At 40.9% G+C, this 15,037-nt stretch overlaps 1 protein-coding gene across 1 annotated transcript in view; it reads right to left on the bottom strand.

Moving 5' to 3' along the window:
* Nucleotides 1-15,037, bottom strand: part of CRLF3 (cytokine receptor like factor 3) — a 32,038-nt gene that overhangs the window by 9,376 nt on the left and 7,625 nt on the right. The window contains exons 2-6 of the mRNA XM_026680795.2: nucleotides 8,938-9,145; nucleotides 6,821-6,908; nucleotides 5,382-5,559; nucleotides 4,053-4,275; nucleotides 2,600-2,732 (exon numbers count right to left, since the gene is read on the bottom strand). Of these exons, the coding sequence (XP_026536580.1) occupies nucleotides 2,600-2,732; nucleotides 4,053-4,275; nucleotides 5,382-5,559; nucleotides 6,821-6,908; nucleotides 8,938-9,145 (830 nt within the window). The remainder of the gene's footprint in view (nucleotides 1-2,599; nucleotides 2,733-4,052; nucleotides 4,276-5,381; nucleotides 5,560-6,820; nucleotides 6,909-8,937; nucleotides 9,146-15,037) is intronic.

Below are 15,037 nucleotides of genomic sequence, written 5' to 3'. Positions count from 1 at the left end.
AGAAGAAATTATATTTCTAGAAATAAAATAAAAACATATATCAAATCAGACTCCATCAAGCTTGTACATCTTTCCTTTGGGAATTTGCATTTATAGGATATCCATGATATAAAATTAAGTAAAATCTCTTATACACCCACCCACCCACACATATTGTGCAGTACAAATAAGTAGAGCTACACATGCAGAATTCAAGCAAACTATTCTATTGTATTCTGCCTATAATACAGGAATCTCCCCAAAGATTGTCTTTCATTGGGAACAGATAGATAAGATTTCATAAGAGCTTGGAACAGGGTAGTCCTAAATCTCTTGTAGCTGCAAAATGATTGATTCCCCCTTCCTTGCCTGACTGGGCATTTCCCAACATCTATCTAGAAAAGCTTGTCTGGCAGAAACAAAGTATAGAAATCAAATCAAAACCAAAGCATCCAATATTATTAAGTCCAATAGCTAAACACAGCCCTTCTAAATTCCAACCCAAGCTTTGAAAGACAAAATCTTAGGCTAAAAGGTTGGGAGGAGGGCAGTTTAAAGTGTTTTCCAGTTTCCAAAAGCAATTATGTCATTACAAAGGAGGTTCAATTCATTGATGGTTCTCTTCCAATAAGACCCACAAAAAAAGCAACATGTCTGCCCTGCTTGTGCTTAGGTTGTGACAAAAATCTCTCTTGCCATTTTCCACAACTCTCTCGCATTGCCCTTTGATAATTTCCCCCCAATTTTGAAATGAAATGTGACCCCGTTGGCTTCCCTAGAGACTTTCTTCCCTCGGTTGAATATTGACCTCATTGTTTCTTCGCAGTTTGGCAAAGGTTATTGCTTCTCTCTTTTTCATATACACATCCTGTCAACCCCAGCACAAAAGAAGAGCAGAGCAACCCTTGAGGAGAAAGATAATCAAGTCCACAGGGAAAAGGAGGAGGAGGAGGAGAAGGAAAAAGCCTGGCCAAGGAAATCTAGAGAATTCAAGGACAGACATTCCTCTTTGCTGGAAAACAAAGTTTGGGGTGGACGAAGCCCAAGGCCAAGTAACAGAGAAAGCCAACATTTAAGACCAAAAGATGGGCCAGCTTGGAACAATCAGGCTCCCTAAACCTAAATGTCCAGTAAACGAAGCCTATCTTTTTTCCACGCAGAAATGGGAAATGCACTTCACTTGAACTAGGAATGTTTTGATTTCAAGTGATTAAAGGCTCCCCAACAGTAGAAGAATCCACCTAGGAAGGGAGAAACTGGTCACCCTCCAGATGCTGCTGGGCTCCCAGTGGCTGGGTGACTGCTAGACTTGCAATTCAGCCAAAGCTGGATTTTCTAGGTCGTTTTTTAAAGTAAAAAAAATAAATTCAGTCAAGTTATCAGGTAGGTTTTTAAAGATAAGCTTTAAAAAGTCGTCCAGTTTTATGTGCCCTGGATGGAGGGCTTTGAATACCTCTAAGCCAGGAGTCCTCAAACTTTTGGTAACTTTTAAGACTTATGGACTTCCAGAATTCCTCAGCCAGCTGTGCCATGCTGGCTGGCTGGGGAATTCTGGGAACTGAAGTCACAAGTCTTAAAGTGGCCAAGTTTGGAGACCCCTGCTATAAAAGCAGCAGCAGCAACATGGGAAGTGATTAAAAGAGTAGGGCACCTGGTGGGAAAGACCAGGCCTATAAATGGAGATTCAATTAAACTGGTTTACTGCTAAAAGTTTATGCACAAGAATCTTTCCAGCCAATGGTCTGGCCTACGGGGGTGGGGTGGGGGTGATTTGGACTTAGTATTCTTATGGCTACACAGGTCTAGGCTGATTCCACTTTTCACTCTGTTCCCAGATGCCTATGGAGATTCTCAGTCGTCCAGATCATGACTGTCCCAAATGTATTTGTTTTTTTCAGGGGGCAACTGGACTTTGTTTTACCAGAAGACATTTTACCTCTCATCCAAGAAGCGTCTTCAGTTCTGACTGAATGGTGGTGAACGGAAGGATTTATATTCCTTGCAGTCATGTGGACATTAGCCCTTTTTCGGAGAGTCGTTGAGGCTACTTGGAACTTTATTTGCACCCTCAGGGTCCACTTGAATCCTGTAGTCTGCAATTTTTTTTCCTGGAAATCCTTTCATACTTCTGCACCATTTAGCTATACACTGTGGGATGGACACCCTTCGAATGGGGCTACCTGTACACAATTCTTCGATGTTCATATTACAGTCTAGATTTCATTTGTTTTGAGCATTAAAAACCAGAAGTGACACCTAGCGAGTCAACCCTGAGTAACTGGAACACAGTCTAGCTCAACAAAGGAAGAGATCAAAGGAGGAGCCGCGGTGGCACAGTGGTTAGAGTGCAGTCCTGCAGGCTACTTCTGCTGACTGCCAGCTGCCAGGAGTTTGGCAGTTCGAGTCTCACCAGGCTCAAGGTTGACTCAGCCTTCCCTCCTTCCGAGGTCGGTAAAATGAGGACCCAGATTGTTGGGGGCAATAGGCTGACTCTGCAAACCACTTGGAGAGGGCTGTAAAAGCACTGTGAAGCGGTATATGAGTCTAAGTGCCATCAATGCCATCAAAATTCAGTTTGGGAAGATACAACCAGGTAATTGATTGATCCATCTTTCCTTACCGGAATGTCAGCGTCTGACCACAACAATAAGTTGGAGCCTTGGAATACAGCATGCCACCCGCTTGCGAATCGTTTCGAAGGGCTATGTTCCTTCGGCTGCTCAAGCTGTAGCCCTCAATACCTGGAGTCCATTCTAAGGAAAGAAGAAGCAACAGTAATGCAGAGGCCTGGCCTAGTTTGGACAAACTACAAAACACAATGTAATATTCTTCGTTAGCTGACCCCCACAGGCCCGGCCTTTTCAGAAAACAATGTGTGCTTTGCTTCAATTTTTAGTTATGGTTTCGTACACATGCCAAAATAGGAAAGGGCACAAAGAAGAACGTACACGTAGTCCTCGACTTACAACCTTTCATTTAGTGACCGTTCAAAGTTACAACAGCACTGAAAAAAGTGACCTAGAACTGTTTTTCACACTTACAACCTTCGCGGCATCCCCATGGTCATTCGGATGATTGACAACTGACTCACATTTACGATGGTGATCGTTTGTGATCTCCTTTTGCAACCTTCTGACAAGCAGAGTCAATGGGGGAAGCCAGAGATCCACTCAACAACCGTGTCACTAATTTGAGAGCTGCAGTGGTTCACTTTGCAAACAAAGCGAGAAAAGTTGTCAAATGGAGCAAACTCACTTAACAAATTTCTCACTTAACAACATCCATTTCGGCCTCAATGGTGGTCCTTGAGGACTACCTGTACACAGCAGTCCTCGACTTAAAACAGTTCATTTAGTGACCATTCAAAGTTACGACAGCACTGAAAAAAGGGACTTGTGAATGTTTTATACACTTACGACCATTGCAGCCATCCCCATGGAGATGTGATCAAAGTTCAGACGCTTGGCAACTGGCATGTGTTTATCACAGTTGCACGGTCCCAGGCTCTCACCTGATCACCACCTTCCCAGCCAGCTTCCAACAAGCAAAGTCAATAGGGGAAGCCAGATTTGCTTAATGAGTGATTGGTTCACTTTGCAACTGCAGTGATTCACTTAACAACTGTGGCAAAAAAGGTTGTAAAATGGGGCATAACTCACAACTATCTTGCTTGGCAATGGAAATGCTGGGCTCAACGGTGGTTGTAAGTTGAGGACTAACTGTAATCCACAACAGTCTGATCCCATACAAACCTGTGGGCTAAATCAATGAGACAAGCCTTGTTAGGATCAATAAACTTACGCTTTCAAAGGAGAACTCAGAGTTACAGTGTTGCTTAAAACCCAATTTAATTGATTTCATATGCTCTGCACTTGAAAATACAGCAATATTCCATAAAATCAAATGTTTGTGTAATAAGCGGCCTTACTGTCAAACAAGTGTACCTGAGTATGAAAAGTTATCATACAGAGCAAAATAGATGATAGCAATAGGCTAGATTCACAGCTCAGGGAAAGAAGATGAAGCAAGACCAAAATATTTTTAATTGCAGAATAAAATGATGAAATGCATACCATGAGGCACCAATGTGGAACGCCCAGTCTGAGGAACACTCCACGGGCTCCATTCCTGACGGCCGTCTCCCCGCGCACAAACCTTGAATTGATAATCGACGTTGGGGTCGATGTGCAACACCGTGAATTCAGTGTCTGAACCAACGTACACATCTTCAAAATGGCAAGTGGTGCTCTTGCGATACTGAAGTCTGTAGTCTTGCGGGATGAAGTCCTCATCAACCTAAGCAGAGTAAATGACACTATCACATATCTTAAAACTTTTCCCTCTTTAAACATTTGTTTTGACTAACTTGTTCTCTGAAAGGCGAAGGCTTGAAGCACCCGGTGTTTTGAGATTAGAAGCACACTGGGCATTATCAAGAAGTGCAATGGACACAATTGCAAAATTACTATTGTGAGGTGAATGGTTAGACACAATGCCAGTCCAGTCACATTGGCCAGAATCCTGAGAATTCCAGTCCCAACATATCTGGAAAAGTGATATAAATATTAAGAAGCAGGAACAATCACATAGAATCTATTTCACAAGGTGCCAATTATCGGACAGCTATTAAATTAGTTGCAATTTAAAAAGAATGCCATCTCAAACAGAAATCAATAAGCCACATAAAAACCAGTATACATTGTATTAACTACTATCTACATCAAGGATCTTCAAACTTGGCAGCTGTAAGACTTGTGGACTTCAACTCCCAGAATTCCCAAACATGATTGGAGGAGGAATTCTGGGAGTTAAAGTCCACAAGTCTTAAAGCTGTCAAGTTTGAAGACCCCTGATCTACATTCTATTCTCAAGGAAGAGATTTTCGTGTAATAGAAAATATCCCAAATCTCTTCCACCATACAACAATTCATTTAGTGACTGTTCAAAGTTATGTCACTGAAAAAAGTGACCCATGACTGTTTTTCACACTTACAATCACTGCAGCATCCCCATGGTCATATGATCAAAATTCAAATGCTTGGCAATTGGTTCATATTTATGATGGTTGCAGTCTCTGGGGCCATGTGATTACATCTTGCGACCTTTGGATGAGCAAAGTCTATGGGGAAGCCAGATTCACTTAACAACCATGCTGCTAACTTAACTGCAGTGATTCGCTTTAACACCCGTGGCAAGAAAGGTGGCAAAATAGGGCAAAACTCACTTAACAACGATCTCGCTTAGCAACAGAAATTCTGGGCTGAAATGTAGTCTACCTGTAGAGGACTACCTGTCATGGGTTTCTGCCCATCGCAAAATCACCACCAGGCTGTTGGGTTAAAGCACCGCACAAAAGAAAAAGCCCTGGGTGTTACCTGACCCCGAAAAGGCTGTTAACTCACCTTGCACCACCGTACTAAGATGCCTCCAGGCTTCTCAATCAGTTCCTCTATTTGTATCGGAGGTCGAGATGCTACTGTTCCATGGCTGAAGATGTAGCTTTTCATTATTGTAAAAAAGGAGTCGTCCCATTGAGCAGATAAGCTAGCCACATCCACCAGCGATGGCACTTCAGGTAAACTAAAGAGAGAAGACATTCATTTATCAATATGCATAGTAGGTAAGGAATGGTTTCCATTCAGATCCTTTAATGATGTTTGGAACGCTTGATTTGTTTTTGTTTTAAATGTCTTAGATTAATTTCTCTAGCCACTCCAATCCATATCTTACTTATTTTTATCATAAAAAGAAGCATATCAAAACAGGTATAAAACGTTAGGCTATGGACTTCTATTCACCAACCCTACCTCCATAAGGTTGAAGGCAGGGTTCTAGCCAATAGCTGTGCACCTGGTGTTTCCCAAAGAGAAAAATATAAACTTGAAAGGTGGTGAAGATGGCATGAAAGAAACTCTGGATTGATTAAGTTCCTTGACTGAATATTTCGCCAAGGAAATACTCAGAAAATTCATTGGGCTGGTTTAATTAATGTCTACCCCACCGTGAAGACAATTTCCTCCATTAAAATTTTGAGATTCTCAAATTTTACACAGGTAATCCTTGATTTATGACCACTCACTTAACAAACATTCAAAGTTACAACACACACACACACACAAAGCTACTTAAAGTTACAATAGGCACAAACATGGTCATGTGATAGCATTTTGGGTGCTTGGAAACCAGCTCATCTTTACAGTCATTTGTACCATCCCGTGACTGCAATTTGCAACTGTTTTGCTGGTTTCTGGCAAATCAAATGCCCACTGAGGAGAAATTCTCTTAACAAACACCACCAAAAAATGTAAAAAACAAAACAAAAACCAGGTCTGGTGAGGTGATGCCACAACCTATGACCATAATTCCAGGCTCAATTATAGTCATAAGTCAAGGACTACCTACCTGTACATTCTTTTCAGCTTTGCTGAGATTTTCCTTTTTTTTTTTTTTTTTTTGAGTGCTCAGATTTCCCATTGGGATAGTTCTGTAAATGGTTGGTTTGTTTGTTTATTAAATTTATAATAATCTCAATAACCAAAGCAACTCTAGCTGAAGATTAGTTTAACTTGGTTACTCTTTTGAAAGGAAAGCTTTTCAATGTAAATCAATGGCCTTCTGAATCAAATAATGTCAAATAATGCTATCTGAAGGTTAGATTGATGCTATTATAAGCATCAATCCTGCTATCTGAATAGATCAAGTAGTTTAAAGTGTACCTTAGAAACGGTAATTCTGCATCATTCACATAAACTACCCTAAGTGGAAAAGGGACCTCTACAACCCAAGGATACTTCTGTCAGCCACCAACTGTGAAAATCCAGCCCCAACCTGTGGCTCTTACCTGTCCAGCTGGATATGCAAAGCCTTTTTTGTAAAACTGCACAGCTTGTCACTGTTGTCCGTTGTAATTCCACAAATGGCATTTTCACCTGTAATGCAGTAGCAGCAGGTTATTATTAAGAAGGGCGTCACAGCCAAGGACATGTGTTCCACAGGCTTCTGTGACATTCACGTCTCCTTTGCAGATATTCATCCAACATGTATATTTATGGCCGTTTTAACAGCACGTGAGGTCCAAATGCAATGGATCATTACATTCTGACCACAGTGGAGAAATTTCCTGACAGAACAATCAACTAGTACAGGGGTATCAATCTCAATTTCATTGAGGGCCGCATCAGGATTGTTTAACCTCGGGGGACCGGGTTAGGGCCCCCCAGCTTGACATCACTTGACACGAGTGATGTCTAGCTGGCCACGCCCACCCTGGTCCCCTGAGGTTAAACACAATCCTGATGCGGCCATTGATGAAATTGAGATTGATACCCCTGCACTAGTTGATTGGGCGCCTGTGGTGGCCTGAATGCTCTGCCAGGGAAAACAGGCTCCCGATCTCAGTTTTTGGCTGGGATGGCCTCCTGCAACCCTCTGCCAGCAAAAATGGAACTCCTCTTTCGCTGACAGAGGCACCGCGGGCCAGTCCTTCATTGTTTCTAGGGCAGCCATGCAGGCCAGATCTAAGCACCCCGTGGGTTGCATCTGGCCCATGGGTCTTTGACACCCCTGAACATGGGGAACATCTTGCAATTAGAAGTGAACACTGGAGGCTTTTAAGAAGACGCTGGACAGCCATTTGTCCAGAATGATGCAGAGTTAAATGCTGACTAGAATGACATCACAACTTGTTTAATTGAGTATTATTGTGGTCTTGCAGAAGGCCCAGGAACAGCTGTGACAAGCAGTTGCAAGACTGCTGATAGCTGAGTTACATATTCCATCCTTTTGTCCCAGTCCTGTTAATTGAGGTTCTTGCAATCTTATTCAACAGCCAAAACAATTCAACAGACATCTTTAATTTGTTTTTTGGATTAAGATATCCCAGCTCTGAATTCTCAGTATATTGTTATCCATGATAATTTCCTGCATGTCTAGCAAATGGGTCTGAAACTTATCTCATCGAATTAAAATGAACATATTGGTAGAATGGTAGGGTTCATCCACTATGTGAAGCCATAATAGGAATAGCACTTAGACTTATATATTGCTTCACAGTGCTTTCACAGCACTCTCTGAGCAGTTTACAATGCCAGCATATTGCCCCCAACAATCTGGGTCCTCATTTTACTGATCTTGGAAGGGTGGAATACTGAGTCACCCTTGAGCCCCATTGGGATCGAACTCCTGGCAGTGGGCAGAGTCAGCCTGCAATACTGCATTTTAACCACTGCACCACCACAGTTCAGTAACATGCTTTATTGATATTTTATTTATGTAAACCAAGATACTATGGCCTGTAAAACCTATTAATGTGTTTATGTATTCTCAGACATTATGTTTTTACAACAAACCACAGTATGTAGACAAGCCAATGTGTATATAGATGGGGAAAGAAAAGACAGGGAGATGCAACAAGAGCTCCTTACTCTTGATCAACAATAGACATATCATCTGAAATTTTATTTCTGTTCAATGGTTCATGAATGTGCTTTATATGCATGCTCATTCTATGCATAATCATCATCTGTTTGATTTATGCCCTGCTTTTCTTACAAAAGCTCAACCTGACAACACAGTATTCTCTGCATGATCCCACCCACCCCCATACACACACACAACAATAATGAGGAAGGATCAGTTAAATTATACCAGCTGGGCCAATTTTACCAAGCAAGCTTTTACACCTCAAGAGTAGACCTGAACCTGCGTCTTCTCAGCCTTGTCTTATCTTATTTGTTCTTATTTGTTCAAAGTATAAGCCATCTCATTGTCCAAGCAAGTCTTAACCATATCTCTTTAAATATAGAAGCATTTTGAACTAATTTAGACCTCTATAGACACACATGGAATATCTTTGGCAGACAGGTGGAACTATTAAATACAAGAGTTCCAGTGGCCATTAGGTTGATAGAAATCTTCTATGGTCCCCAAAGAAAACGTTTTAAAAGCAGATCCTCCTACCTTCCTGGACAAGTTCATTGGCTGTCCCAACTCCTTGTTCTATGAGCTTCTGGCACTCATCCAAGGGCTTGATACTTTCCTGTTCTATGTTGTCTACTTCCTGGAGCAAGGAGGCCAATCTTTCATCCAGCAACTTCTTCAAGGTCCCTTTTAAGTCACTGAAATGTTGTTCCAGCACTTCCCGGGTTTGTGCAGCACTGTTTTTGATCTGAAGGGAGACAAAGAAATCTGTAATGCCTTGAAGGAGAATGGCTCAAAGAAGGCTCTTACCACACTGAATTTGCTAGCAAAAAGGCTGCTATCAACCACTGCATGTCAGGTGAATTAAAACGTATCTTGGACTGAATGAATTTGCTTCACCAAACCATGGCCCCATAAAGTAACTGAAGAAAATCAGATTCTTCCAAAAATTCAGCAACCCCACAAAAGTCTGAATTCTTTTTGCTGTTTCCTCCAACTGCCTCCTTGTTTATCACATAAAAATACTCACAATTCTAGCAGTAAGCTTTTCACAGGAAATCTCTAACAGCCTTTGCTGTAAGCCACCATTTTCAAGTAACAAAGGTCAGATTCACATTTTAAGCTAAGAACCAAATGAGCCACTTTGGGGGTTTGCATGATCTGTGAATTCAGCCATAAAATTAAGTTCCTTTGAATGTATGCAACTTGTTCTAGCCAAAAATATATATTTAGGACTGCAAAGTATGCAAAAAGTTTAATCTGCATAGTTTTAATATTTTAATAACTTTTTATCTTTTTCATATTTGTAAACAGAGTCCAGAGTCCCCTTATAGGGGAGATGGGCAGCATAAAAATGTAATAAATAAAATCTCTCAAATTTGAAACAGAATAAACAAAAAGGAAGAAATAGTTGGGCATGAGCCATTCTCATCCATTTCCCAAAGGACCAATTGCACCTCCAAATTTTTCTCTGTGGCTGAAGTCATGTGTCATGCCAGGCCATGGTTTCTGAAACAAGCCACAGAACCTAATACAACCTAGGTCTGGAATTAGACAATTTTAGCATTCCAGATGTAGTTAAATTGCAACTCCCAACATCCCTCACTACTGGCTATGGTTGTTCTAAGATGCAATTTAACAACTCCTGCAGCGCCATGCTTTAAGCCAGGAGTCTCCAAACATGACAACTTCAAGACTTAGGGACTTAAACTCCCAGAATCCCCCAGCCAGCAAGTCTTAAAATTGCCAAGTTTGGAGATCCCCGTTTTAAGCTATAAATCATGGTTTATAAATCACTACAGCTGTTACTTGCATTGCAAAAAGCCCTCCAAATAAATCACATTCTAGCTTGGCATGATGTCTCATTCCAGATGTTTCTCTTCTCAATATTAATTCAAGAGGAAAACATATAATGCAGATTAAAAAATAGCAGGAAATGAATTCCAAGAAGAATACTTTAATTTCAAAACAGGTATTTGGAAGTAATTTTTCTCTGTTGTTTGGAAAACATCTTCCAGAAAGAATGTTTACCCTGGAGTCAGTTCCAGGTTCCCACACGCTGCTTTATATCCAGTCTAGCAAGGACATATTCTCATGACATATAAACCACAGGAACGAGTTATTATGCATATCTCATTGACCAGAATTAGCCTTGAACTCAGTGCAGCTGCAATTTCAGATGAAATCAGAACTGAAACCTCCAAGAAAGCAATGCTTCAAAAGTCTAACTTCTGCAAATTCAAAAAAAGGAGCCACTTTAGATCTCCTGTTAACCTCCAAGTCTAATTAATGGACCATACTCAGCTGGGAAAGGGGAGGGAAAGATAGATGACCCAAGTATCTTCACTCTTTTCTGTGGCGTAGCATCTGATGCCAAAACTATCCCAAAGTAAAGAAAGAGATTTCATAGTATGAGACTAGGCTGAAACTGCCATACCTAAAGATGAAGCAGACATATAAGCAGAGCATATGTCAGGAACCAAGAGGTAGGTAAGAAGCAGATAGATAAGAAGGAACAAATCCATTAACGAAACAAAGGAAAAACATCACCTGAACCAGACAAAAGAAATTGGGCCTGAGCATGATGGGAAACCCCCTCCCCAAATCCCATCAACAGCTACCAGACTTGAAAATCAAGGCAAGTGTTGCTGTTGATCTTGAGAATCAACAAAGTGAGGAAGGACTTTGGGGGATAAAGGGCATCCTGAAGCCAGCCCACTCTTTGAGTTATCTTTGGATCCCAGCTTGGTGGCTTCCATCCTTCTGGCTAATACCTAGTTGAGAAGGACACAGGTAAGTGTGTATGTGTGCGTATCGGAAAGAGCAAATGTACATCGGAACCAGTAAAGTTTTGATGTTATTTTAAATTCACTAAATCTCCTAGTATTCTGAAAAAATGGGTTGTGCCTCAGTTGTTAGGTTGAAAGTGATTCAAATGTGGCTGTTGATCCTGTGAATTTGTGACCATAAACCAAACCTAGGAGTGTGTGTAACAATAATACATGTATCTGAAAATGAATCAGTTTTAATTCCTTTTTTCCTGAGCTATTTAACTATGGACTGATATAAGTGAGAAAAGGCCAAAACGCAGCAAGAATACAGATTAAGCTGCTTTTCTTACCATTTGGAACTTCAGCAGCATGTTGTGTTGCTATCACAAAATGCCTACAAAGATCAGTGATTGCAACTGCAAAGTTTTCTCCCTATTGGCTGTTCTGGATACATTAACTAGAATGTTCTGTAGCATCGCAACTTAGAATTGTCATTTTATCTGAGCAGTCATTCCTCAGTCCATAAAACTTGTGTACTTCAACTTCCAGAATTCTCCAGCCAGCTACTGTATCCTATTGTGGCTGGGGAATTCTGGGACTTGAAGTCCACAGGTCTTAATGTTGCCAAGGTTTGACACCCCTGGCCTGAGAAGATGTATGTGGGGTTCTGGATAAAAGAAAAAAAGCATAACTGGAGCGTACTTAAGTGTCCTGCAACCTGAAAAGTTTTCATTCATCTATTTTATTTAATTGAAAGAACCTAAAAACAAAGTCAGAGTGTACAGAAGTGCAAAGGCAAGGCGTGTCAGCACCATAAGGTTTAATCCAATTTTTAAAATTCTGATTAGGAAGGAAATAGTCATGAATAGTAACAAGGAGGAAAAGGCTTATTATGAATGGAGGAAGCTGAGCAAAACCAGCCAGAAGTCGCTCCTTGATCTCTTTAAGTACTAACAAACAACATAGGATGCATCACATTGGTCAGGTTATGCAAAACTCACTTCCTCTTTATGTCATACTTGTATGATTTTGTAGTCCCTGTGCAGTTAGTTTTGTTATTTCAAGTCTTCATGACTCAAAGAAGGAAGTATATGCCTCGGTACGTTAAAAAAAAACAACCCACAGAGGTGGCAGGAAAGATGAAATAAGTATGTTCTCATTTTTTAAAAAAACAAGTTCTTTTAAGCCTTGAACATGAGACTATGAAAGGGGTGCTGGGAAGGGTGGAGATTAGAGCTCTGGAGGACTCACTGGTGATATAGATCTGGATTACATGAACGTAATTCTTTACACTGTGGTGGATAAATAAGAGCATCACATAACAAAAGCTATAGTGATATGGCCATGCATGACAGTAGCATTCTGTAGGAGTGGGAGAGAAAAGTACAGCTAGGTTTCCTTTCTCTCTAATTGCTATCAATCCCTGTCCCATTGCTGCAAAACATCAGCAGAAGACATTAAAGCAAGAGCAAATTGTCATCAGAGCAAGTATGAGGAGGCCGGTTGCAATGAATTGGACAACAATGCAGAGTTAGGGCTAAAGTTAATGGAGGAAGAGCAAATCAAAGTTATGCAAGCAACTGATCAGGATCTTATTGTTCTTACAACAATATTATCATCCGAAAACACATGTATGTATTCAGGTACATATTCTTCATAGGGGGCATGGTGGTCTATAGGTTAAGACACTGGTCTTGTCAACCAGAAGGTCGGCAGTTCGAGACCTGAGTGCCGCGCACCAGGATGAGCTGGTGTTACTTGCCGCAGCTCCTGCCAACCTAGCAGTTTGAAAGCATGCAAATTTGAGTCGATGAATAGGTACCACTTCAGTGGAAAGGTAACAGCATCCTGTGTGCCTTGGCATATAGTCATGCCGGCCATATGATCACAGAAGTGTTTTTGGACAATGTCCTCTCCCTTGGCTAGGAAACAAAGGTGAGCACCGCCCCCTAGAGTCGGACATAACTGGACAGGGGAAACCTTTACCTCCACTCTTCATAGATGATTATGATGCCAATTGACATCACGGAAGAAACTCCTGGTAAGTAGCCAGAATTGGGACAGATCAAATTTATAAACATTCTAACATCCTCAAATTCACTCAGATTTTTCACCTTCTGCTTACTGCAAGTGACTGGCACTTAATTACAAAATTTTAAAAGGCGTCCATGTCGGGCTCAGGGTGAGCAGTCATCCCTGGAGCCCAACACTTTTGCGAAAGCAGACGCCTGCCTCCTCGAGCCTGTGGAGGAGCGTCGCTTGTGGGGGGAGCGAGCCCAGCCTGTTCCGGCAGACGGTGGGGACAGCAACACCAGCCTCCTCAAGCTTGTGGGGGAGCATTGCAAACTGCCATCATTCACGGACTGTGCTGCAACTGCACGGAAACACCAGGGCGGGCCATCAGGTGTTTGGCATGTGGAGGCGATCAGCAGCGTGTGGAGATGATGGGCGGCATGGGAAGGCATCAGACTTGTTTGCCCCTCTGCAATGTTGGGTGGCGTGTTGGGTGATGAGGTTATCTGGTTTTGCTCCTGGGGTGTTGGGGGTCTGGAGGTGATGGGTTATAAATGGGTTAGGCGTAAGTAGGTGAGGTGTGGAGGCATGGGAGGCCATGGGCGGATGTAGGTTAGCTGGGTGGGACAGGAAGCTATAATAAGCGCTGAGAGGCAGTTGCTCTCAGCGCTAGCTTTACTTGGATTTTATCCAGTGTTGCCATTTGAGATTACATGTGATGTTTGATGATGGAATAAACCCTTATTACTACACCATATAGTGAGTACCGTGGTTTACCAGTGCTAATCATCCAGTACCCAATGAGGCTGACAGTCCTGACATGTCACAATTGATTAAAACTATTCTTAATTAATAATGGAGGTGAAATGTGAAGTACCAGTGGGTTTTTTGTGTTTTTGCATTTAATGCTAAGGCAAAATATATGTGCAGTCTTTAAACTGAAAATCCAGAATTTCAACTACCCTTAACCTCAACCTTGATCAATCAGTTGGTAAAATTATAGAAGATAAAAGTCTTATGAGTCAAGACTGACTCCTGGCAATTTCATAAATGCATCCATCTAATTTTCTGGCAATGGTACAGAAAATATTTGTTTCCAAGGTTCTCTCTGATTTTATTGAACCTTCTGGCCTATCTGTAGCCTTGAAATTCCTCAGTGGTTTTCCATCCAAGTATAAACCAGTCTGATAGAAAATATTATATTCTAGTTTTTTTCTGTAGACTGATTTGCTCAAATTGGAAGGATATGCTCACACCATAACTTTGAAATGCAAATAGAACCTTATTATTGAAATGTAGACATGGATATATAGGTAGGTCTCAATTTATGACCACAACTGAGCCCAAAATTTCAGTTGCTAACCAAGACAGTTGTTTAGTAAATTTTGCCCCATTTTATGACTTTTCTTTTTTTAATAAAGTTTTATTTGGGTTTTCACACATACAAAATACAAGTAAAACATCTTTTTTGAAAATAGCATGGTCCCGGGTTGAACTTCTTTATACAGACACAAAACTCAATTTCATGCTCCTTTTTGTGTTCTATTCCATATTTTATACTATTCTACATTTTCTATATAGTTTTTCCCCTCTTTTAATTTTCTCAATTTTATTTTGATTTTCTCATCTCAATTTAAATCATTATATTTATACTTTTGTCTGTTCTGTTTCAATTTCATATTATCTTTTCTCATTAAACAAATTTTCTCCTGTAGTTACTAATTGGAGTATGACACCTTTATATCTTTTAATTACATCCATTCAACTCTTATTTAAACTTCAATATATACCTTAAGGTTATGACCTTCAATATAATACATAATATATAACTTCCAATCGAATTCTGCTTGGTACAT

Source organism: Notechis scutatus, chromosome 2 (assembly GCF_049901735.1).
Source record: "Notechis scutatus isolate UNSWTSFEM ecotype Mainland chromosome 2, rNotScu1.2, whole genome shotgun sequence".
Lineage (NCBI taxonomy): Eukaryota > Metazoa > Chordata > Lepidosauria > Squamata > Elapidae > Notechis > Notechis scutatus.
Note: the sequence above shows the minus strand (reverse complement) of the source record. Positions and strands in the feature narration are given on the sequence as shown.